We start from the raw sequence: 25,810 nt of genomic DNA, 5'->3' as shown, positions 1-25,810 counted from the left end.
TATAACACTTTAATAGACATGAGTAACAGTATTATAATCATCTTATGACATATTTATTTGTTATATGCATACAGCTATATTAAATAAAAAACAATGAAGAATTTAATAAACAGCTTAGTTATTTGTAATATATTTATTTTTAATACAAAGTCAGATTTTAGAAGTTGTACATAGAAAGCAAAAAGCAATTTACATATTCATGATTAGCTTTAATATTTCTTTATACTGTACACACTGAAAATGTTTATATTTACTGATAAGGAATGCCAAGTGTATCCATCACCATTTGAATAGCTTGCAGAGAATTGGTGATTTCTTCTATACTATCTCTTCTTAAAACCCAATCCGGTTTAAGTCTGTTTTAAAAAAATAAAAATAAAAATATGGCATTAAAACAGTACATTTCTTAAAAGAGTTAATTTCTTAAAAGAGTTAATTTTTATCTTTATGTGTTAACTAATTCATGACACATCATTTCTCTTACAACCTTTTCAAAGAGGTGGAAGAACTTCATATTATTGCCAATTATCAGTTCTAGAATATTTCCTTATGATACTGGCTTCTTTGAAGCTTATACTACTAATTTTGCTACCATCTTTTGCTCATTGACCATCTCCTAATTACGAACCTGCTCTTGGACTTCCCCCAACTCCTGCTACCATTCTCATTAATATCAACATCTATATGGCTAAAAACCCAACAGCATTCTGTTTTTGCAACCCTTTCCTTCCATTCTTTCTTAACCAATCCTTTCTCACATAGTTTACATTCTAGACTTTATCACCACTTCTGATTTATCCATGTTATCTGCTTTAATACAGTCACTGAACCAATTCCTCCACCCTGCTGAGATCTCTAGTTTACTTGACCTCAACACATACCTATTGTTCATTAGAATGTTATTCTCACTTTCCTCCCTAACTAGTTTAGTTATCTCAATATGATTCCATTCTGTTTCTTTCTCCTATCAAACTTGTCTAGAAAATTCTATTTGGGTTCCAAATTAAATAGAAATATCTTCTTTCTCCCTTCCTATACAGATATTGCTAAAGAAACTATACATTTTTATTTTATGTCAAATGGGCATTTGAATTGCCTAGTATGTTTCTACTCTCCCAGATGACTATTTTATTTCTTTCCTCTTTTCAAATATCCCTTCCATACCCTCTAAGCTACTTCTGAGTTGTTGAGTTTAAAATATCACACCACATGGAGAAAATGGTATCAATCAGGGGAGAGCTCATGTATCTTCTCACACAAATCCCTACTATATACACTTCCATCTTCTTATTCTTTCTTATTAAAAATCTAAATGCCTCACCATTGGTTATGGTCAAAATGCAGTATGTATCCATACGATGGAAAGGAGTGATATAAAGGAGTGAAATTTCAATCCATGATCACATTCATTCATCTTTTGGCCTTAAGTGCTATCTACATCCTCAAACCAACAGTACTCCAATTTTTATCTAAAAATTTGTTCTTCTGTTCAACCATAGGCATGATTTTCCAATGGCTTATTTATATTTTCCTCTTATTTATGCTGTAGGTTTCTCAAGCTTATTCAAAACAAAAGCCATGCCATGATGCAATACTCCTGCCCACTTTGTGCTATCCTCTCCTCAACTCACCCTCCAGGACTTAAAAATCACATGATGCTTTCTCAGCCATTCTCTTTATCTTAGTAGTTGTCACTATCTTTATTATTTTACTCATTAATCTGTTTGCTCATTGTCATTCTTCCTGAACCACATAGCTTTATGCTGCACAACCAAATTTAAGCACTTTGTAGTTCAAGATGCAGCTCTATATGATTTCTACTCCTGATCATGGGGACTAACCACATAAACAAACACACCTTAAAAAAAAAAAAGTAACATAAACTAGTTAAACCACAATTATCTTTATGGGTCTATAACAGGCTAAATGGTGACCCTGAAAAATATATCTATGTCTAGTCACAGAATCTGTGATGTTACATTATTTAGAATAAAAGAAAACAGGTTTTTTTTTCTTTTTTTTGCAGATATACTTAAGTAAAAGATCTTGATATAAAATCATCCTGGATTAGACTGGGGTTTGGCTCAGCCGTAGAGTGCTCGCTTAGCACGTATGAGGCCCTGGGTTCGATCCTCAGCACCACATAAAAATAGAGAATAACATGGAAAATAAAACTGATATAACAAGGTTCTTAGCATTAGGTCTGAACTATTTAACATAAGGAATTTGTTGAATAGCTACTAAATACCCAAAGCTACATCAGTATTATTTCATTATTTAGTGAAATCAATTCCTTTAGATTTACTGAATAGTCTATTCTTTTTCTTTTTTTGGGGGGGGATAATCTATTCTTATTCATATGTCGTTTCTCTATGGTTAAGGACAATATCTTGCTTATGATAGTGTTAACAAATATTTATTTAAATGAATGAATGGTGACATGAAATTACAGAATAGAATTAACTGCTTACCTTGAAACTATTCTGGTCCTTATTGGTGTTTCTGGAATAAAGGGAATGCCTATGGAAGAATTCTTCTTTTGATTATTAAGTATTCTTTCAGCATTTATTTTATGTTTACGAGCTGTAAGTTTGTAGATGCTATAAATGCGGTCAACAACTTTGGGACTACTTCGTACATCCTAAAAAAGAAAGTGTACGTTTACTAAAACCTAATAAGAATTCAATCTCTCCTAGAATAACAAAATCAATCATTTGAATACTATGAAGTAGGCTTTTGAGCTTTTAACAATCAAGAGCACGGCTCTCTAAGTATAGTATGCAAATTATTTTAAATTGTGAAATAATATGTAAGACAATTATAAAGAGGAGAAATATTCAAAAATTGTACATTTAACTCGATACTGAATGCAAAAAGGAACTATACTCAATATAACCTGTCATATCTAGTTACTAAGTCCTATGAATTTTACCTCTTCCAACTTTCTAGAATCATCCACTTATCTCTCATTGACACAACCCTAGGTGAAGCACAATCTCTTGTCTAGCCACTACATTATCTACATTTGCCTCCTTTAATGGTCTCCCCATATCTATACATGCTCTCACAAATTCATTCTTCAGTCAGTAGCCAGGGGGATGCTAAAACTTAAATAGGAAAATATTATTCTCTTGCTTAAAATGCTTCAGTGGTTTCCACAGTTATCAGGATAAAGGCAGGGCTCTGGTTACTCTTATGTTGATTGCGATACCTGGAGAGAATAACTCAGATGTCTTGGCACAGAAAAGCTTGAGACATATTTATGGTTATGTTAGGTGGATAGAGAATTATACGTATCTTATTTCCTACCCTGCTAAGGTAATTTGTTATACTCTCTAGTAAGTAGGAAATTCTTATTTACATGACTGAAATAAATTCTATTTTCAGAATTCAGTTTCTTTAATATCAAAATGAAACAATGAATACACACACACACACTGATACTAGGCAAAACAAAAACAAAAACAAAAAACAAAACATAAAAACAACAACAACAAAAAAAAACCCAAGTTTGATCACATGCAAAATCCTATTTTAGTGTAATGGTTACTAAAGGAAAAACATTAAATCTATACATGAAAGAACATAGAAAATAAGCTCAAAGAAAAGTAACTGATCAATACTTACAGAGGCTCTGTTTGTTGTCTTCAACAAAACAGCCAACAAACAACAAGTTTTTGTGAAAATGCTTCCACCCTTGTCTGCAACTTTGTCACCAGGCTTTTCTCGGTACATCTGCAAAAGCTCCAACAATGTGTGTATACAGTTTTCTACATCATAAACTGCTGAAGTAGTTTTCTCATACTTGAAGAGAACAGAATGAAATTAAAAGTTGTAATAAGCATACACCTTTAAAACTGCCCAAACATAAAGACAGCTTAGAGCCAAATCTTTGAAGTATCTGCCACAGGTACAAAGGACTTCATGAGATAATGTTTTATTACTCCTATCATATTTGAATCTTATATGCATATTAATCTTTTACTTTCCTAACCACTTCAAAAGTTCCACATAAAACAAATTAAAGCTAAAATCTCTAAAAAAGAATATCTTGAAGTAAATAAAAGCAAGCTTCTAAAGAGAAGACCATTTTAGCAAGACTCTCTCATGAAAGAGAACTTATCTGTTACAGTTAGTCATAGGGTAAGATAATGAGTAAGGCAAGATCTAATTACACTATTTTACATCCTTCTTGAGAGGAAGATGTACTTTAGAATAAAACAAATTTGATACTAATAAATCTAGGATTAGTTTTTCATGCTTTATTTAATGATACTATTACATTCATACTGAAATTTGCATGGTTTCAAAAAATAATCATTCTAACATAAAAATAAGAAACCATTAATAGCTAACACTTGCATGGTATGTTTATGTATCAAAAACTTTTAAGTATATTAACTCATTTAATCTTCACAGTAACATTTTGAGATGAGTATTATTTTTTTATATACTCATTTTACTGTTGAAGAAAGTAAAGCAAAGAGAGGCCAAATAATCTATAACAGCTTGCAGAACTGGGATTCAAATTCATTAGTTTGGGTCTATGTTCTTAACCACTATTCCTCAATATATTGGGTACACTACAGTCGTGGTTTCGAGGGTGGGCAAGGAAGGTAAATGTCTCATCTTAATACCACTGATTGTATGCAACTTCTGTAAGCATTATCATTCCTTTTCTATAAAATGGGAAATATATGAGTTACTTTACAGGATTATTATAAGGATTAAATTAAATAATGAACAAAAATATTGGCAAGTTCTCAATAATACTATTATTCATATTATAAAAGTAATAGAAATAAAACAACAAAATAGCATTCATATCTATAGTTATATTCATAAATTAAATATTTTTCCCCATCAAGACTCTTTATTTACATGAATTTTAATTTAGAGGCCTAATTTCAAACTTTGTTTTTTTTTTTTCCTTTTTTGGTGCCATGGATTGAGACCAAGGGTAGTGCTTAACCACTGAGCCAAATCCCCAGCTTTTTTTTTTTTTAATATTTATTTTGAGACAGTGTCTCACTAGGTTGCTTATACTCTAAGCTGCTGAGGCTGGCTTAGAACCTGCAATCCTTCTGACTCCTTCCTGAGCTATTGGGATTAGGCATGCAGTACCATTCCCAGCCTAATTTCTAATTTAGAGCATTTCTACTCTACTTCATAGAGACTCCTCCAGTCCACACTGGATGTGTGTATATGTGGACGTATGTATTTAATCCTGCAGAGTAATATCTTTATTTTACAATTTATATAAATTCTATCAATTCTATCTATCTATTAATTTGCAGAGTTACATTTCTTGAACAATGATTATTTCATTATTAAAATGGAAAACTACCTTAGCTACATTAAGCAAAACTTGTACAGCATATCTGATGACCTCCATACAAGGAACACTACGATTACAACTTCGGATTAAAACAAATATTTTAGAAATTGCTCCACTCTCAGCCATGTTCTCACAACAACGTGGAGATAATCTGGTAACAACCTCTGAAAGAGAAAAAGACACATGTTAATTTCCAGTAACAACAATGCATTCCAAGTTTATATATAACTATAATGTACTAAGTAGAAAAATAAATAAACAGAAAGAAGACCAATTGAATAGAGAAAGAGGACAGGGGAGGGACTGGGAGAAGAAGAACTACAAAGGATTGAAATGGAGCAAACTGGCCGGGTGTGGTGGCACATGCCCGTAATCTCAGAGGCTTTAGAGGTGGAAGCAGGATGATTCCCAAGTTCAAAGCCAGCCTCAGTAACTTAGCCAAGCCCTATGCAACTTAGCAAGATCCTGTCTCTAAGTGAAAAAATAAAAATAAAAAACAGACTGGGGATGTGGCTCAGTGGTTGAACACCCCTGGGTTCAATCCCTGGTACCCCTCTGCCCCCCCCCCCCCAAAAGAAATGGAGCATACAAAGTTATATGCAAAATGAACCCCACTACAATGCTCCAAGAAAAAAATGAAGTCTTAGTTAATACTGTGTAATCACAATGTTCTTTAAATATTCAAATATAAAAAATGCATTCCTAATCTTATGCAAGATATTGTTATAACAAACTAACCGAGGTGTTTTAGGGCCTCAAGAATGGCAGAAAGGTGCTTATACGTTAAAAGATAATGAAGTGCAAGTGTGGTTCTTTTGTAGAGTTTATCTTCTTCTCTAATCTCCCTATTAACCATCTGAAGACTTAACCGTATAGCTTTAATTTTTGTACAATCATGTTTCTTCCTCCAAGAGTAGCCTCTCCATAATGCCTTAAAGAGATAAAAGAATAATTTTAAGATTACAGCCCGTATTGTTTTGAATTTATATACACATTTACTTCTACAAAATAAATATTTTCAGTAAATTTATATGATATGAACAGATACATTTCAACTAAAACCTCAATTTTGGTTTTATTCCTGTATCAAAAACCATAGAGTTTTCACTTACCTGAAGTTTAGTGATTCTACTATTAAATTTTTCCTGTCTTTTGCGAAGGAGAAAGTGACGTACTGCTTTCTGTATTACTGATGCAGCCCTATTTTTCTGGTTCATACATTCTTGAACTTCATGCTCAATTTTTATGATGCTATAATATTTCTCAATAAATCTCTTTCGTTCTAATTTTGCTCGAAACCATCTCTGTTTAAAATGTGAAGATTTTTTCACTTTTAATACACACATTTTTAAAAGTAGACAAAAACGTACATACATTTATATACATATTTTATATATATTAGCATTCTTCATAACCATGTGAAGTTTACATGCTCCTTGAATTCTAAAAGCAGATAATATGAAGCTGCTATGAAGTGAAGGGGGAAGCCAAACTGGCTGTCAATGCTAAACTCTAAAGGAGAAAGAAACAGAAGGTCAAAACGCCTTTCAAACCTCCAGTATCATTTCCCCCTTCTACTTCATAGAGACTCATTCAGTCCACACTGGATGTGTGTATATGTGGACGTATGTATTTAATCCTGCAGAGTAATACCTTTATTTTACAATTTACATAAATTCTATCAAACTACAACATTCTGAAAATTATTTTTTCACTAAATATTTTATTGGTACATGCATGTTAATTACACAAATAAGAACTTTATCCAGAATATAGAATTCCTATAAATCATAATAAAAAAGAACATCAAGTAGAAAAAGGGACAAAGTGCATAAAAAGAAAGATTAGAAAGAGCACATGATACACAGATAAGAACTTGAATAATAAATGTAAAAATTTCAGAATTGCTGGCAATCAAGTAAATGAAAAACAAAATGAGATACCATTTCCAATTCACTGGAATGGCAAAAATCAGGGTGTCTTCTGATGCCACTGTTGTGAAGGATTTAGAGGAACAGGTACCCTCCAACTTTACTAGTGGGAGTATAATAAATGAGTAAAATTACATCAGAGAGTAATTCACAGCTTTATTGCTGTTCCATAAAGAAGATATCCAAACTTCCAGCCATCCTAATAGTTATATGCTGAAAGTGTTACATATTATATGATATTACCATAAGGAATCTGAGAATTGTTCAATATATGTCAAAAATTTCTAAGAGGAAAGTTACATCTCACAGTTTTTCTGCAAAAGACAAACTGACCTGAATGCAAATGGCTGAATTAACCCGTTTGTTAGCATTCTTCATAGCCATGTGAACTTTATATGCTCTTTGAATTCTAAGAGCAGACAGGTGATAATATGCAGCTGCTGTGAAGTGAAGGAGCCGAGCTTTGGCTCTCTGTTCTAAAATCTAAAGGAGAAAAAGAATATTAATAATCAAGTGTCTGACTTTTTTGATACACTAATATTTTAACAGAAGAAATTTTTTGAAGTACTATAACAAATGAGTTGATTGCTCAGTTGTATAGCATGTAGAATATTAAAATATTTTATTTTTTTATTGGTTCTTTTTAGTTATATATAATATTAGAATTCATTTTGACATAATTTAAAAACAGAATATAATTTGCTATAATTCAGATCCCAGTACATCTCCTTTCCTTCCCCCACTTCCTGCCCTGTTCCCTTCCCTCTATTAAAGTGTCTGATTCTTAAGATAGTTTTTTCTCTTATGTAACTATCATGATTCAATGTGATTATAATCCTATATTTCAAAATATTTAGAATAATTTAACTCATGATTCAGAATATGTAAGCAAAATTATAGCATTTAATGTAACTAAACTACCCAATAACAGCAATTTAAGACCTTCAATGTATGAATAATGAAAGATATCAATGGTAAAAACCAAAAAAGCCTACTGTATTCCAGCAGAATAGAGATGGTGACCTTAAATCTGATAAAATTATATGAATTAATTGTTCCAGTATTAGTGTAGCACAAGTCCAGTGTAAGATTCTTATAGTATGGCTTTCAACAGTGATCTTGGGGCTTTAGATTTCTAATATATATGAGTAAAATACAAAAGAACTCTATTTTAGGTTCAAATCAGGCTGTTATGTCTATGCCAGTGCTTTATATATTGGAAGCCAAATGTCATGAGCTCCCTTAACAGAATTCTCTTTTGCTGAAGATGTGGGTGACATCACAGGAATGGTAGTTACAATTCCTTAAGGGCAGCAAAAGGCTACCTGAGTAAAAATTAACATCTTTAACCTATGAAACCTTTCCCTCATACTTCTTTCAGTTTTTTTATTGAGTCATTATACAAGAGAAATTTTATTTTGCATCTCTGGCAATGGGAAGCAGCAGGGTCACAGAACAAAAATCTGTGACACCCAATGCCCTTCTATGTAGCTCTGCAGCAGCTGAATGAACTCAAACTAATAATTATATTAGCTCTGAAAATATTCTCCAAAGACCAAAATGTCTTACCACCACTTAACATCAAATACTTTCATTTCATGTGATTGAAACATTCTACTTAAAAAACTTACTTTTCTCCTTTCTAACCAGCCACGCACTAGTGCTTGTAGAATAACTGTAGACTTTTTTAATTCAAGATATTTTATTCTTTCACATTTCCCAGCCTCCCAGGCTCGTATATGTCTTTGTATGATCAAAACAGCAGATTTCTGCTGAAGAAAGAGCTGTCTTCTTTTATGTCCTCTAAAATGTGCTTGGATCAGACAAGCAGCACGATGTTTCTACAAGGAAAATTTTACAAGTGATATTAATAGATAGAAATAATAAGATTTTCAACCTACTAGAGATTCTTGAATTTTTTCAATGTTTGAGGATGTCATATTTCATAGATATGAAAAGGTGATACAGTCTATATAGACCTATAGCCAAAATTGAAGGGACAAGCCAAGATCAATAGATATTTGGTGTTCTCTCCCTCTTACCCTCCTGATTCTTTTCATTGTGAGGAGGAAAAGGACTAAAGTTATTATAGGAAAAATACATTTACTAAAAGAGCTAGCTACAATATAAAGAGCAGAGTGGTCATTATATCCAGCCATGAGGGAACTTCTGTGGTTTCAAGAACCACAAAGCATACCACCAGCATACTTTATGTTGCTCAATTACATAACATCCTGACAATCGAATTTTCACACACACAGAGGATGTGAATTTAAATAATTTTAATTCATTTAAGCTAGGTTTGTTTTATAAACCTCCAGCTATTTGGGCAAGTAAATTTACCTCTCTAAACATTTTCCTCACCTTTAAGTTGAGTAGGATAATAGTAACTATTTTATAAGATTGTATGAAGATCAAATTTGTTCATATACAAGAGCTTATCCAATGCTTGGCATACTTTAAGTATGACTAGTAAGAGTAATAACAATCATAGTTATATTATTAACCATAGTGAATATTACATGAACACTAAAATTTAAGTCAAATTTTAATTTTTGATTTTTTTAACTAAAGCCCAAAGCTATTTTATAATGCAGATGTTAAACAATTTAAATATATAATCAATAGTGGCTTAAAGAGCATGTTACTAAGTATTTGACTTATACTAGACAAAATATGCTACATTTATTATGATTTCTCCAGATTGGTTATTTTCACTGAAAGCACTTCAAACTTGAGTTTGAAAATAACTTATAAATACATATGATATATGCATGCACTATATATATATATAAATACTAGTGTCTTTCCAAGTAAAAATAACTTTTACTTGAGTATAATAGATATAAAATAAATGAATAATTAGGTCTAAAAAATTCTTTTTGTCTTATAAATGAGTTATTTTTATTTACACCTACTTTTGCCATTAAGTGCTCATGAGCCATTCTTACAGAAAGTATAGCTCTCCATTTTCTCTGAATGATAATTGTTGATGCTCTCATCTTCAAAAACCTAAAAAATAGTTATTATTGAAAAGCAATTTCAAATTTAATATATTCAACAAATATTTATTGTTCTCTTACTTCCAATACTGAGGAGAAAAAAATACAACAAAGGCAAAACAAAAGGAAGCAGGAATTCACACTTAAGTTCTAGCAATCACAATTTTATGCATACACTTAAGACACAATAAAAAGGAAGTTTTGCAATTGGCAATATCCCAGTGAGTAGGAAACAAGAAGTTCCATAATTCTGGTGTGACAAATAATTTTGAACAAGATCAAAAGAAAGTATGACCTTTTGGGTCCAGACAAAAACCTCCATAAAGTGAGTCATGACAAATAATAGTAAAGAATAAAGTCTGAGTGAGTCTCTGAGCAGACAGGAGGTGGTCAAAAAGAGAGGTTGGAAGATTACAAGTAGCATCAGATAAGAAAAGGACACTTATTTGAGAAGAAAGATGGGCTCTTTAATTTCTTCTCAGTATTATAGAAAAGGTAAAAAGATGAGTTTGATTGTCAGATTTCTTAGAAAATAAGACCGAATATCATTGAGAAAATTCACCATTTTGGTACAAGAAAATAAGATACCAGTCCTTAATATTGATAGTGGCAACTGTGTCTATATATTAAGTCTTCTAACTCTGTTCTGCTCTCCTAAACTGGACAATAATCACAAATTCTGGGATGTGAAGAAAAATTCTTATAGTGTGAAATTTAAAAAAAAAAGACCATTTAATAGCAGCCTCTAAAAATGTATGTAAAACATACATTAAATGACTCGGGTAAGTAAGGAAATAGAATATGCATAGAAAGTTGGTAATTAGGGTCTTCATCATTAAGGACAAAGAGTATGAAGAGTAATACAAAGTAAAGAAAGAAAGAAAAAGAAAAAGAAATATGAAAACAAATTTAGCCAATAGCTATATCAACAACAACAAAAAGGACAAAAGCTTTAAGTGTATGTAAATATTTCTTACTAAATTATATCATCAAGGCTATGCTCTATATTTAAAAAGCAAGATATCCCAAGAGATATATTATGGTTCATGAATGGAAAAAATACCAACAAAACTAACCATATAAATTGAGCATAGCAAATACTTATGAGGACTTGCCAACCACACATATACTGTTATGCTCTTCCACAGGGCTACAATACATTACCGTGTTCTCTCCCGTTTGGCATAGAAGCAACCTTGAATAATTTCAACAGCTTTTAATACAGCTAAATATTCATTGCGTGCTCTCCAACACCTATACCAGGCTTGAATCTTGCAGGCAGCTCTCACTTTACATAAATATTTCTTAGCTTTATATCTTCTCCATATAGCCTATCAAATGCAAAAAATATAACAGGTATGCAATGATTGTCATTTTTTGTAAATTGGAAGAATTAGTATTAAGACAGTCAATCTGAGGTTAATGCAGATAAACAAAAATCAATTGTAGAAATAAAGTCACATACTAACTCCCATTAGAGTCTGGCATATAGTGAGTCCTCTGAGGACAGTGGTGCCGATATAATGAATGCCTGCCACGTACTTTATCACACATACCCTGTTGCTGGCTGTCAGAAAAGCCTAATGTAACCCTAGCCAATATTTTAAATTGTAAGATGTGCATTACATGTGGAAATCCAGATATATGTGCATCAATGCATTTGGAAGAACAGAAAGAAAATGAACACACTAACCTATTCTCCACTTCCTGGGGAGTAATCCTTACCACTCCACATACATTCTGGTTTTTGTGTGTAGTCTAAAGGAATCCTGCTCTTACCTTTGTTTCCGGTGTCACTTAATGGTATCTTCTGCTGAATTACCTAAGCCATAAACATGTCTTGGATCCCTGTTCATGCTCAACATGATGACAATTCTCTTCCTAACCAAATTAATTCTCCAAACTTCATTTTCACTAACCTATATTAAACTGTTGACTTTCACCTGATCAATGGCCTCCCAAATAGTCTCCCTATTCTAGTTTTGTTCCCTTTACAGTTCACCTTTCACATTCCTGTCAGAGTAACTTTGTAAAAATAAAAATAATTTTAGCCTTCTCCTGCTTAAATTCCTTTATAAATTTTTTTCTGCATCTTACAAAGATATTCACAATTTTGCTCCTGGCCAGTCTTGTCCTATCTTACTTTGTACTCCTCTCTGAAGTTTTTCAATTTTTTGTGTTATCTCCTATAGCTGAAATAGTCCCTCCATACATTTTACTTGGCTCTTTCCAAATTTATCCTTTAGCCAAATATTTGAATATATATGTCACTCACTCTAGAAAGCTTTCTCTGACCACAAGATTAGCTTTGATTCTTTTTGTTCCCACTAACATACATTTCTTACTTAATATTATCATTTCCCTTGCTCAACTAAGTTGTTTGAGGAGAGCAACTAAGTATATCTTACGGTCTATTCCTAAAACCCAGTACAATATTTAGCACCTTATTAGCACTAAACAGTTGTGGATTTTGAGAGAGAATATTATTTCTAAGCTTAACAGCAACTATCAAGATAACAACATATCACACTTAGGTTCAAAGCCCAATTTATTGCACATAGAACAAAAATAGCTCAAGTGCTCAGATTCAATTCCTGGATCTGCCTCCTTCCAATACAACATTGAAATTTTTGGTTAACTTTTTCTCAGTTCTCTAATATTTTAAGAGATAAAACTCTATTTTCCTCACACATTGGAGGATTTATTAAACAAAATAACAAAATGCTTTAGAAGCCAAAAGTGCTAAGCTGAATAAAGTACATCTATATAATAAGCAGCTCTAGCTAATATATTATCAGAGGAATATAATTATCCTGTTTCATCCAATTATGTAAATAACAGTTCACTTTAATTTAAAATTTACTCTTAAAAAATGTCAAATATGGAGATCCCATCTTTTCAAAATTCTTCCAGGAGTGCTATAATTAACACCTATGAAATGCATGAAGTGCAAGGTGACCAGGGTCAAAACAACTCCAGTTCTGTGCTGTCTTGCCTGAATCATCATTGGTGTCTTTTCTCACTCTCAAAATAATGTTTTACTTTGGAAGATGATAAAATGGTCACTCAAAGTACTATTATTATTTATGGCCTGCTTAAACTCATTTAAAAAATTCTCACAAACACTGACCAAAATATTGAAGCTTTATATTTAAAATAAGTAAATACCTGAATTTTTATGGTGCTACTTTTAATTTTATAAAACTTCTGTTTCTGTATAAATCCTTTGATTCTAGCTTGAATTATAATAACACTCCTCCTGATTTGCAAATAGACTTGTCTTTGGTGTTTTGCAGATAGACGGGCTCTGTAGTGATTTTGTAAAATGACCGCTGCTTTTCTATATAGTAAAAACTGTTTTCTGGTTTGCCATGTCCTGATATAACGCTGTAAAGCGACAGCAGCTCTTTTCTGCTGAACAAATCTTCTCCGAAACACAGCCATCAGAAGGAAGGACTGAATTTGGAGGGCAGCACCTTTCTGCATTTCCAGTTTTCTTGTGACTGTATCACAAAGATCTCTTTGAATCATTACTATAGTCCCACTTTGAGAATGATACTCTCCTTCCTGTGAAAAGCAAACAGAGAAGTGTTAAACCACCTGTAAATCATAACATCCCCACTTTGAACAGCTTCATATTGGGTTTTACTTCTGTAACAGTTGAATGCAGACTGGTTAGCAAGACTGCCATCCTTTCCTCATATATATTTTAAATTTCTGTCATGCCATTAAAGGCAGCCTGAAGAGGTCAGATTTCTGAATCTGCTAAAACACTTTTTTCTTTCCTTTTTAACTCTGACATATGACCTACAAAAATCTGTGTAACAAAAATCAGTTTTCTTTGTTCAATAAACAGCTTTGGCTCTGTGCATTAGGTAGAATGACCAAATTAGTGTGGCAGCCAGGTGCATACATTGGATATTACTTCTTACCTTAAAGCCTCTGTAAGAAGACTGTACAGAAGTAACTGTTTGGGTTCTTGTTGCAGTTAATGCTCTGTATCTTCTTTGAACAGAAATTACTGTTGCTCTAAAGTGGAGATAACGTCTCCTTGTGAAAAAAGCTTTAAAATGCTTCTGAATAATAATGGCAGCTTCATGCTGTTTCTGAGTTTGTTTCCTTATGTTGATGTCCTGAAAACTTGCTTGAATGCTATTTGTTTCTTCTTTACACATATTGGGTTGAAGAGCTTTTTGTTTCTTTTTATTTGCTCGATATCTGTCTTGTAACACTTTTGTAGCCCACCGGAGCTTTTGGTAGAAACAATATTGCTTATACATTTTGTATGTGCTTTGTATTCTAATAGCAGCTCTGTGTTTTTCCCTTAAAAGCTGTCTTGTTTTCATTCCTTTATATGCAGCTTGAATGACCACTGCAGAATCCCATTGTCTGATAAAATTTTCTCTTTGCAATTTTGCAGCTCTGTATGTTCTATAATGTTGTTGAAGTATAATTGAAGCACGTTTCTTAGTCTGAAATGAAACAAATGTTCTGTGCATTCTGAAAGTCGCCTGAATGAGAACAGCAGCCCTCTGCATTTTTTGCATTTGTCTCCTTACCACCCACCCTCTGTATGATGACTGGATCTTAATAACTGCCTTTCGTAACTGAAGGACTTGTAAGTGATGCTTCTTTCCACAAAGTTTTGCACGATATGTTCTCTGAATCCAAATAACAGTTTTCCTGAGAGAAAGGAATTTTCTTCTCATCATCACAGTTCTAAATCTCCTCTGAATAAGGGTGGCAGCTAAATGCATAACTTTTAAAAGTCTCCTAGTTTTCATGCCCCTAAAAGTAGCCTGAAGGCATACTGCAGATTGCCTCAATTGGTTATACCTCTGAAATTGTTTGTTTCTTGCCTTCACTGCTCGGTATCTTTGCTGTACTATTTTTGTTGCCTTCTTTAACTTATTAAAATACATTTGCTGCCTGTATCTTCTATAGCATGACTGAATAAGTGTTGCTGCAACCTGCATTTTTCTTAGAGTTTGTCTAACTCTTGCTCCTCTAAAACTTGCCTGAAGAGTATTAACAGCCTTTAAAGTTGCCAGGTACTTTTCACGCTGAATTTTACCTTGACAATATGCTCTGTATCTTACTTGAATTGCAACAGCTGCTCTTCTCATTGCATGGTATCTTACTCTTGACTGATACATTTTAAACATGGCTTTAATTAAAGTGGCTGCAATGTGCATGTGTTGAATATGTCTTCTTACTCTAATACCTCTATAAACAGCTTGGATTTTAATTGCTGTCTTCTTTAAATTAAGATACTCCTTTTGTTGATGGTTTGTAATTTTGATATCTCGATACCACCTCTGAATTATGATAGCTGAAGCTCTGTAGATTGCATATTTCTTTTGGGCTCTGTAAGCTCTATATTTAGATTGTATAGTGATTGCTGCTTTGCTGAATTTCTTTATTCTTTTTCTCACTTTCATACCACGGTAAGCTGACTGTAAAACTAGCACAGCCATTTTTGTTTTCAAATACAAACGATGTTGTTCTCTCCCAATTCTGTAAGCTCTATAATACATTTGAATCAAAAGAGCAGCTTTTCTCATGAGTCTCCACCTCTTTTGTTGCACATGCATTCTATAGTATGACTGTATGATGGCCGCACATTTGTGCTTCCTTTGAATTTGTCTTCTCAGGGTTCTTCCTTTCCATGCAGACTGAAGCACCAGTACTGCATGACGGAGTTCAACATACTCCATACGTTGTTTCTTTCCTATAGTCCATGCTCTTAGATGTTGCTGGATGATTAATGCTGCTGATTTTAACAATCTGAATTGTTTCTGGGCCTTGTTCATTCTAAAAGTAGACTGAATCTTGATTGCAGCTTGATGTTCCCTTCTGATCTGCTGCCGGACTTTCCAGCCTCGATAAGCAGACTGAAGAGAAATCACAGCTGCTCTTTTCTTTAAAAAATGTGTTCTTATATCATAAGCAGATTTGTGTGCCCTGTACCATCTCTGAATTTTCATTACCGACCAAAGAACAGATTGATATTTTATTCTTTTACTGTAGCCTCTAAAAGCAGTTTGAATTTTAAGAGCCGCTAGAGATTGTTGTTTCAATAGTCGGCGAACTTTGTAACCTCTGTAGACTGCTTGCAAACAAGTAGCTGCTCTTTTGACTTGCAAGAAGTTCTTCCTCTGATTGACTTGTACTTTGTATGCACGATAGTAATTCTGAATGACAACAACTGCTTTATAAGTTTTCAGGTAGTGCTGCCGCATCCTTCTCATTCTGAAATAAGACTGCAGCGAAACGGCAGCTTTTCTTTGCAATCTCAACTGCTTTCTAACCAGGTATCCTCTAACAAAAGCTTGCAATTTGATACAAGATTCACGTATCTGCACATATTCTTCTCTCTTTCGTGCAGCCATTTTTTGTGTACGGTACCATTGCTGGATTAATAGTACAGCTTCTCTTAAAAGTAAATATTGTTTACGTGCTTGTTTCATCTTGACAACTGACTGCAACTTTATTGTAGCATTTTTTAGACTCACAAATTTCTTTCTGGAAATATAAGCACGATAATATGACTGAATCTTTATAATAGATGTTAAGATATGAATAAATGTTTTCCTGGCTTGCATCCCTCTAAATGCAGACTGTAGAACAATGACAGCAGAACGTGTTCTCCGATAAGTTGCTAGAACTTTCCTGGCTGAAATGTAAGCTCGGAAATGAGTCTGAATTATAATGGCTGCTTTCTTCATCCTCTTATATTTCTGTAATTGCTGATGTTTTCTTATGTGTGCCTGCAATCTGATAACAATCTTCTTAAGGTTTAAAAATCTAAATTTGTCCTGTCGCATTCTCCAATATGATTGCAAAACATAAGCAGCTCTAATTTGTCTGTATAAATTCCGAGCCTTCATTCTCCTGAAAGCTGCCTGTAGTTGAATGGCTGCAGCTCGTTTCTGTAAGTAGTTGGTGCGCTCAGTCTTTCCTTTAAGATATGCTTTGTAGTACTTCTGGATAGTCAGTACAGACTCTTTCTTTCTTTTATATAACTTTTGGGCTTGAAAGCACCGAAATCTTCTCTGAATAATAACAATACAAGATCTAATATAAATATATTTCTGTAATTCTCTGTGCCTTCTATACCATGATTGTATGACAATAGCAGACTTTTCTTTAGCTTTTCTCCTAGAATGCCATTCTCTAAAAGCTCTTTGCAATATTACTGCAGCTTTTATTTGTAATTGCATTTTACGTTGCTTCCATCTTCTGAACACAGATTGGATTATAAGGCATGATGATTTTAACCTTTTATATCTTTGTTGATCTTGTTTTCTTCTTAAACTAGCACTCCAATGCCTTTGAATTACAATTGTGGCCCAAAGATATCGTTTATAAGATTTAACAGCAATTATCATTCTTATTCTAGATTGCAGGATGACTGAATAATATTTCAATTTCAGAAATCTTTTTCTAGTGGAATATCTTCTCCAATACCCCTGGGAAAGGTAATAAAGGACAAAATGTAAAATAGACATAGCTTTCTATTCTTAATACTTTTGAAAATATTAAGTTTTCTAATACCATGCTTAAAAATGAACACATTAATTAGAAAGCCAATATTTCATTGCTAACATCTTGTTTATAGTTTAGTCTTTACATTGATACAGCTGTAGTCAATTCAGAAATCCATTTCAATTCTGATTGTATTTACACTGCATTTGTATTACAGAGTCATAAGTAGCAATTTTGTTATATTAGAAGGAAAAGAAAAATATTATAATATTTTTGGTATCTATTGGTTATATATAATTTCTGAAGACTTTATTTCCAGATCTTAAATATTTCCTTTATTTTATGGTTGTTAAACTATCTTATTATGCTTGAAAATTCTGTACATAAGGCATCCTGTACTATAACATATAACATTACAGGACTGAAAATATAAACATAGTGAGCCCTCTGTTTCCATGGATTTCCCATCCATGAATTCAAACAGGTGAGGGTGGAACATTTTCCAAAAGAAAAAAGAAAAGAAAGATGTGACTGTATTGAACATGTACCAACTTGATTTCTTGCCATCATTCTCTAAACAATAAAGTCTAAAAACTATTTATACACCACTGGCATTGCATTGAATATTAGAAATACTATAAGAGAATTCAAAGCATACTGGAGGATGAGGATGTGCATGATTATACACAAATACCATGCCATTTTGTAAACATACAGATTTGGATATCTGCTGGGGTCCTAGAACCAATCCCTCATGGATAGCAAGGGACAACTGTACAGGAGTTTGAGAAACAAATGGGCTAGACCACTTTCAGGGTTATTGTTGTCATTAAAAATAAAATTACTTTCTTTTACCAAATATGGGGATTATAGATATATAATATATATATGGAATTTTGGAAACACTCTAAAGTAAGCGAACTTTTGTCTCTTGAAAAGCCACAATTATAATGTAGCTTCTTAGTCAATGAAACAATATGTTGGCTCAACAAACAGGACTGCAGACTTTCCAGCCAATTCCAGTTGCTGATATCTACATGATCCCAGGCTACTGGTAATCAAGTTCTAGATAATTCTTATAGAAACCTGTCCAAAACAATCTATAAATTGCTGATTAGGAGAGGGGCATGTTGTTTCTTACTATATGTTTTTTTTTTCCCCCTTTCATGCAAGTAGAGCAGTATAGGGACTGGGTACCAAAGAATCTACAGAAAAGAAAAAAAAAAAAAGGAAAAAAAAGAAAAAAATCTCAGAATAATAAGTAAACAATAAATGTATAAGCTTAGTACTATTTACATTTGTAGCAAAACAGTGAAATGCTAAGGTGCATATCTAACAAAATATGTACAAAATCTATATGAGCAAAAATTCAGAACTGATGAAATATCAGAAATTTAGATCTAAATATACCATGGCCATGTATGTTTAGGAAGACTCAAAATTATCAAGATGTCAATTCTTTATTTTGATTCAATCTAATCTCAATCAAAATCTCACCAATTACTTTGGATATCAGCAAACTGATGCTAACATTATATAAAAAAGCAAAGGACCCAGAATAGTCAACACAAGGAACATATTATGTTAAATAGATGTTACATATTTTGGCTAAAAAGTAAAATAACATAGACATTCTATTGACTAATTATAAGCACTATTTTCATTATATACTAACTAAATGGGCTTGGAAGAAAAATGTGTGTATTATTTGTTCCCAAAGAGAAGTTTCTAGGACTCATTATTAAGATAAAGCTATACCTTGGTAAGGTACATGGATTCAAAGTAGAGTGATGCTGTAAGCCACAATGTCCCATGCAGTGGAAGACTACAAATCTCTAATACAAAATGAAGACAGCAAGATGCATAGAACTAGAGTCTTGTCCCTTTCAGAACAAAGAAGGCATTTCAATTATGTTTCAGTCTTATGCTGAATGTAGCAAAGAGATTCACAGGTAGTAAGGAGACGCTAAATATTTTTTTAATCAAATATAGTCGGCTTTCTGTATCTATGAATTCTACATTATTAAATTCAACCAAGAGATTGATATTCCAGAAAAAAAAGTGCCTGTTCTGAACATGTACAGACTTTTCCTGTCATCATTATTCCTTCAACAATACAGTATAATAGCCATTTATAAGGCACTTATATTGGAGACAACATTAGAAAAAGAATTCTAATATATAATCATTGAAGACTTTGTCATATTTTTCCTTCTTCCTTTAAAATGTTACTAGGAATGTTTAAGTTAAAAAAATTTGTTCAGGATACTATACCTGAATGACCGTTGCTGCTTTATTCTGTACATTTTCCAGTTTTTCCTTTTTTAACATTAATAATTTTCTTTGTGCTAAGACTCTTCTCCAATATTTTTGAATGGCCAGTGTTGCATTAATCTTTCTTTTCACTCGTTGTTTGGTTAGAAAATTTATTACAGCTGACTGAATAATTCTTGCAGCTTTGTCTCTCTCCTTAAAAAACAAAACAAAACCAGCAAATGTGAATTAAATACTTAATTATTTAAGACTTTATTCCTTATATGATAATTAATTTTTTTAAGTTAATTAAGTTACTACAGGACTTTGGGCAAGAACAAATAATTTCAGTTATTATTCTTTCTAAGTCAGACACTGTATAGGAAAGCAGGTTATGTTTCGTAGTTGCCAAAATGTTAATTGTTTTATTTAGCTACTGAAAACTGGCCATAAATATAAATTTACTGTAATTAAAAATTTGAGGAGCAATAATGAATGTAACCTATTTCTGAAATATCTATGATAAATTTTATTAGACGATGACTACTTGTTCTATTATTGATTGTTTTCTAAATATTAAGTATAATATTGGTTAGTAGGTAGGAAGATGAAAGGGTTAAAATAATCTGTTCTGTTCAACTGGTCAAGAGACCATTTCTCAGATTATTAAAAATGGCATTTTTCTCAGAACCTAAGAATGAAGCTATTTTATGTTAATGAAAAATTTTGTACTGTTGGGATCACAAAAGAAAGCAATAAATAACATCTCTATCCCTGTGTCCAGATCTTAAACATTTTGAAAAATAAAATAATGGACACCAAAGTACTGCTTTATAAAGGATAAACTGAAAGATGGTCTCGGGACAAACAAAATGGTCTTGTTAATTACTGCAAAATCAGACACTTGATGTCCAGACCCAATCAACACTAGCACTAGGAAAAGCCTCACAGAGCACAACTTGAAAAAATCAAAAGGAGAGTCCTGCTGTAAGAAGAGCTGAGTCAAGCATCCCTAAGTTATTCTTCACAAATTTACAAAGCAGACAACATTATTCCCCATGCCCTAGGGCAGACTAAGTGAAAGGGTGGACAGAGGTGGAAAGGAATCAAATTAAGAAAATAGTAGTGATTAGAATATTCACACCATGTCATCTCAAAACACATACATGCAATTATTAAATTTATCTTTTTAACTTCATATATTAGTAAATATAAAATTCACATCAAGAACCAATCAACTGGAGGCTGTACAGTAGCTCAGTGATAGAACATTAGCCAAGTATGTCCTGGGTTTGATCAACAGCACCATTAAAAAACAAACAAACAAACAAACAAACAAAAAAACAAAACACTAGCATATTTTAAAGTACAATTCATATGTCTTCATTTTCTAGGATTACCTTATAGAGCTTTAGTTCTGTTTTTATTTTATATTTTCTCCATGCTGTCTGTATAAGTCGAGCAGCTCTTATTTCTTTACGAAGATCTAAAAGCCTTGCACAAAGAAATGACAAATAGGTAATAACCACCTAAAAAAACACAAGAGATGAATACAGAAGATCAACAGAGAATATATACTCACTGTTATATTCTGAGACTTATTAAGAGTTTAAGAAACTCTTATTTACCTTTTCATCTGGAATTGTATTTGACATATCTGAATGATGAATCATAGCAGGTATTCCACCAAGGTCTCTAACTGCAGACCTGACCAAATAAAAATTTTTCTTTTCATTTTCCAGAAGTTCTTTGTGGAGTTCTGAAGTATTTTCTATCATGCAAGTAAAGAAAAAGAAAGAAAGAAAGAAATTAGAATGCTATAGCCCAAAATCAGACATGGCAAAGAACCAGAAAGGTTGATCAACAAAAAAGGACTAACCAGGATCAAATGATTTAAGAGATATGTCCAGAGTACTGTCATCGGATTCAGAGGAAGAATTTAATACCACTGAACCAGTTTGTGTGCATTCCACAGTTTGAGTAGTACGCTGACATATAGCATCAAAAGGCACATAGCAAGGATGGTAGTGATGGATAAGGTAACATAACACACGGCCATCTGAGAAAGACACTGTAAAATTCTCTACCTGATTGGAAATACCAGAAAAATAATTACTTGTTTTTAAATACTCATATAAGCTTTCATAGAACATTATATCCTTTTAGTAGTTAAAGACTATCACACTAATTGTTAAGAGAATCTAGTATACCATATGCACAGCCAAATTCTCAAATATTAAATCCTAACCATTTCAAAAGTAGGATTTTATATTATTACTGTCTTGGATTAGATAGTATCAATCAAAACTTCACATCCTTCCCAGAACCTCAGGATGTGACCTTATTTGGAAACAAGGTCATTATAGATATAATTAAGTGACATGGCGTCATACAAGTAGGGTGACTTCTTAATCCATTACGACTGGTGTCCTTTTAAGAAGAAAGAGACACACAGACAGAAACACAAGGAGAACTCCATAAGATGGGAAGAGGCAGAGACTGAAATAATGCACAGATGAGTCAAAAACTACCAAGCACTGCTGGCAACCACCAGTACTTAAGAACATGACACAGTTCCCTAGAGACTTTAGTGAGAGCATATTCCCTTCTCAGGCATGGTATCAGACTTCAAGTCTCTAGAGCTGTGAATAGAATAAAGGTCTAGTTTGCAGTAATTTGTTATAGTTCTCTTAAGAAAATACAGTAGTTATAGTCAATTCTCATTATCTGTGAACACTGAATAGGGAATACTGACCACTTCTCAGGGGGGAAAGACACAGTTAAGTTGCTGTGAGTCTCTGGTCCCAACATTTTCATCAGTCTGTAGATGGCATTGTTCTATGTATGTTTCTGATTCAGTCAGAAACAAAGCATGGCCAACAGCACTATATACTCAATGCCTAAACAAAGTTTACTTAATGTACATACTTTGTTTGGAACATCACAGTTTTCTCTTATGAATTCTGCATATGCTTCTACTACACTTGATAGCCATTTCAAACAAGAATATAATAACAAAATGGACATCATATACCAGTTCTGTATAAATGCTTAATTAAGGGCATTTTCCCCCTTAGTGATATATAAAACTTACATCATGCATTTTCCAATTGGTGACAACTTAGATTAGTTAAAATCTAGCATATAACAATATAATCATTCATGTGAGGAAAAGTCTGCTTAAATCTAAAAATTACATTATTTAAGAAATGTAAGAAAATATTTTATGCATTAAGCTTAATTGACATCAATCAAAATTATTTAAAGATAGTGAATTAAAAAAAAAACCAACCACACAAAAAAACTTTACCTTCTTATTATAGAAGGCACAAACTGCATTTACCCAGTCCATCAATAATTTCATATTTTCACTATACTGTTCAAAGAAACCACTATTTCTTTTGTCTTTTTTCTTATTAATAATAGCATCAGAGCGGCACGACACTGCAGACAATGATTTCTTTATACTGTGTGTGTATTTTAGAAAGTGAATTTCTTCCTTTAATTGCTCTAAATTAAGGGAAATATCCACCTGAAACATATAAAAAGGATAAATTCCTTAATTTTTCATATATTAGTTTATATTTTTAATGTTTTATTGGTGCTTTATATTGTACATAATAGGGGGATTCATTGTTACATATTCATACATACCCATAACATGATTTGTCAATGCCATTTCCTAGTACCCTTCTCCCCTTTTCCTCCTCTCCTGCCTTCTCCTTTCTTGCCTCACTTTCCTCTACTATACTGGTCTTTTATTTTCATGAGATTCCCCACCCTATCCCCCCCTTTTTTTCCTTTGTTCTCTCTAGTTCCACATCATGTTATTTTTGACCTACAGAATTAAAGTATCTATTCTGTATTTTGATCAACTCAGGTTAAAAAAATAAAACCGATTAGGTTTTAAAATTTTAAAATCCAAAAATAAAATTCCCAAAGTTCAGAAAAATCTACATTTTCTTTAAGGACCTCATACATGCTAGGCAAGGCAAGAACTCTTCTACTAAGCTACATCACCACCCTACAATCTACACTGATAAAATATCTAGTGGTTAAGAAAATGAGATTTAGGGCCACACAAGCTTAGATTCTCAGCACAGTTCCACATATCAATGATATAAACTTGAGCTTCAGTTTCCGCACCTGTGAAGGAGACTTAACATGACCTAATGCATGTGTGAGAAATATTAAAATAAAATACATACAAAAATTATCACAGGCCTGAGACAGAATAAATTCTAATAAGTGGTAGTTATTATTGTGTTTATTTGATTCAAATTCCTTTTATAAACTAGTAATCAAAATTGAAAAATAAAAAAAAACACAAAATGTGCCAAATGTATAATACCTGAAAAGCAAATACAATTTTCCAAAGCAATGCAAGAGTCTTTTCTCTGTGCCTATCCACAATATCCTTAGATAGGATTGAATTTCCTGCCAATAAAAATGCAGTCCATTAGCATGATTCATGTATATATATATCTACCAATATTCAATGAGAATAAGTATTTCTCTGTTTAGTTTTTACCATGTTCATCACTTAATTGAATTCCTCGTGATTTAAGAATTTGAAGAACAATGTCAACATTGTGCATTTTTTGAAGACGACTTATTGCAGGAATCCTGAGTTTCTTTGAAAGATTCCAGTTCTGTGTGAGAAGTTCCATGGTTCGCCTAGTAGTAAAGAAATTTTCAGATGAATTTGCTATGTAACAATATATATGAAAAGAAATATTCATTTAAAAATAGTTATTACCCACATAAATCCCAAGAGTTTAAAGAGAGTAAGGTCAAAAAGACTCCAAATAACTATCTCAAAACTGTATTGCTCCATAGTTAATGAGTAGCTGGTTTTCATTTTTAATTTTTAAATATGGAAATCCATGAATAAAATGATAAGAAAACTGAAACATACACAAAAATATACATACATATCAACAAAATAATAAACTTCTACAGAGAAAGAAAAAAAGGAAGGAGAGGAAGGATAAGAAGAAGGAGGCATGTATTAAGGTGTGTTATAATCTATTAATCAAGTTAAGTGTTTTTTTTGTTTTTTTATTTTAGTCATCATGGTAAATCCCATAGTCAGGTATTAGTGGCCCCCCCTTTTTTTTTTTACAGAGAAAGAAACAAAGGCCCAGAGGAAGTTAATTTAATTGATCTAATTCATCATCATATACTGCTATGACAGAAATAAGACAGCAATTAAAATCTTGTTTCATCAGTTTCCATAACTACAGTTGGTCGAATTCTCTTTCTCTCTCTGTGTGTATAATAGTAATGCATACAATAAACATATTTGAATGTCTACCTAAAAAAGACATGTACTCCAGAGCTTGAATTCAAATTCCTAATATCATCTAGGTTACCAATATTTTATCCACTACACAATAGTCAATATTTCCACAGAAAAAGCAAGCCTCATCTGATGTTGTATATAACTAAAAGGTGGCAAAATTATTTACAGAATCATAGTTTCTAAAGGCTAGAAAATGACTTAAGATCATCCTAGACCAATCAATGTAGGAAACATTTCTGCAACAATAGACCAACCCATTACCAGTTTAACTGGCTGGTTTGAAATTCAAATACACATAAAAAAACATACATAATGGTGCTGGGGCTGTAGCTCAGTGGTAGAGCACTTGCCTAGCATGTGTGAAGCACTGGGTTTGATTCTCAGCACCACATAGAAGTAAATAAATTAAATAAAGATATTGTGCCCATCTATAACTAAATCTCTCTCTCTCTCTCTTTTTTTTTTTTTAACCCCCAAAGTGTTTCCTTGATAA

At 32.6% G+C, this 25,810-nt stretch overlaps 1 protein-coding gene across 2 annotated transcripts in view; it reads right to left on the bottom strand.

Moving 5' to 3' along the window:
- Positions 1-221: 221 nt before the first annotated feature.
- ASPM (assembly factor for spindle microtubules) overlaps positions 222-25,810 on the bottom strand; it is a 47,138-nt gene continuing 21,549 nt past the window's right edge. The window contains exons 11-29 of one of the 2 annotated variants that reach the window (XM_081300316.1): positions 24,544-24,689; positions 24,364-24,449; positions 23,323-23,544; positions 21,892-22,099; positions 21,641-21,783; positions 21,413-21,541; positions 20,034-20,228; positions 14,204-17,743; positions 13,440-13,838; positions 11,436-11,602; positions 10,188-10,281; positions 8,901-9,110; positions 7,603-7,752; positions 6,451-6,642; positions 6,077-6,269; positions 5,348-5,502; positions 3,628-3,804; positions 2,472-2,641; positions 222-356 (exon numbers count right to left, since the gene is read on the bottom strand). In XM_081300316.1, coding sequence (XP_081156442.1) covers positions 251-356; positions 2,472-2,641; positions 3,628-3,804; positions 5,348-5,502; positions 6,077-6,269; positions 6,451-6,642; positions 7,603-7,752; positions 8,901-9,110; positions 10,188-10,281; positions 11,436-11,602; positions 13,440-13,838; positions 14,204-17,743; positions 20,034-20,228; positions 21,413-21,541; positions 21,641-21,783; positions 21,892-22,099; positions 23,323-23,544; positions 24,364-24,449; positions 24,544-24,689 — 6,682 coding nt within the window. In that variant the 3' untranslated portion in view covers positions 222-250. The remainder of the gene's footprint in view (positions 357-2,471; positions 2,642-3,627; positions 3,805-5,347; positions 5,503-6,076; positions 6,270-6,450; positions 6,643-7,602; positions 7,753-8,900; positions 9,111-10,187; positions 10,282-11,435; positions 11,603-13,439; positions 13,839-14,203; positions 17,744-20,033; positions 20,229-21,412; positions 21,542-21,640; positions 21,784-21,891; positions 22,100-23,322; positions 23,545-24,363; positions 24,450-24,543; positions 24,690-25,810) is intronic. The other variant, XM_081300317.1, reaches the window with a different exon arrangement.

This window comes from Spermophilus citellus (assembly GCF_964194105.1).
Source record: "Spermophilus citellus genome assembly, chromosome: 6".
In the NCBI taxonomy this organism is placed as follows: domain Eukaryota; kingdom Metazoa; phylum Chordata; class Mammalia; order Rodentia; family Sciuridae; genus Spermophilus; species Spermophilus citellus.
This window is presented reverse-complemented; position numbering and strand designations above follow the sequence as displayed.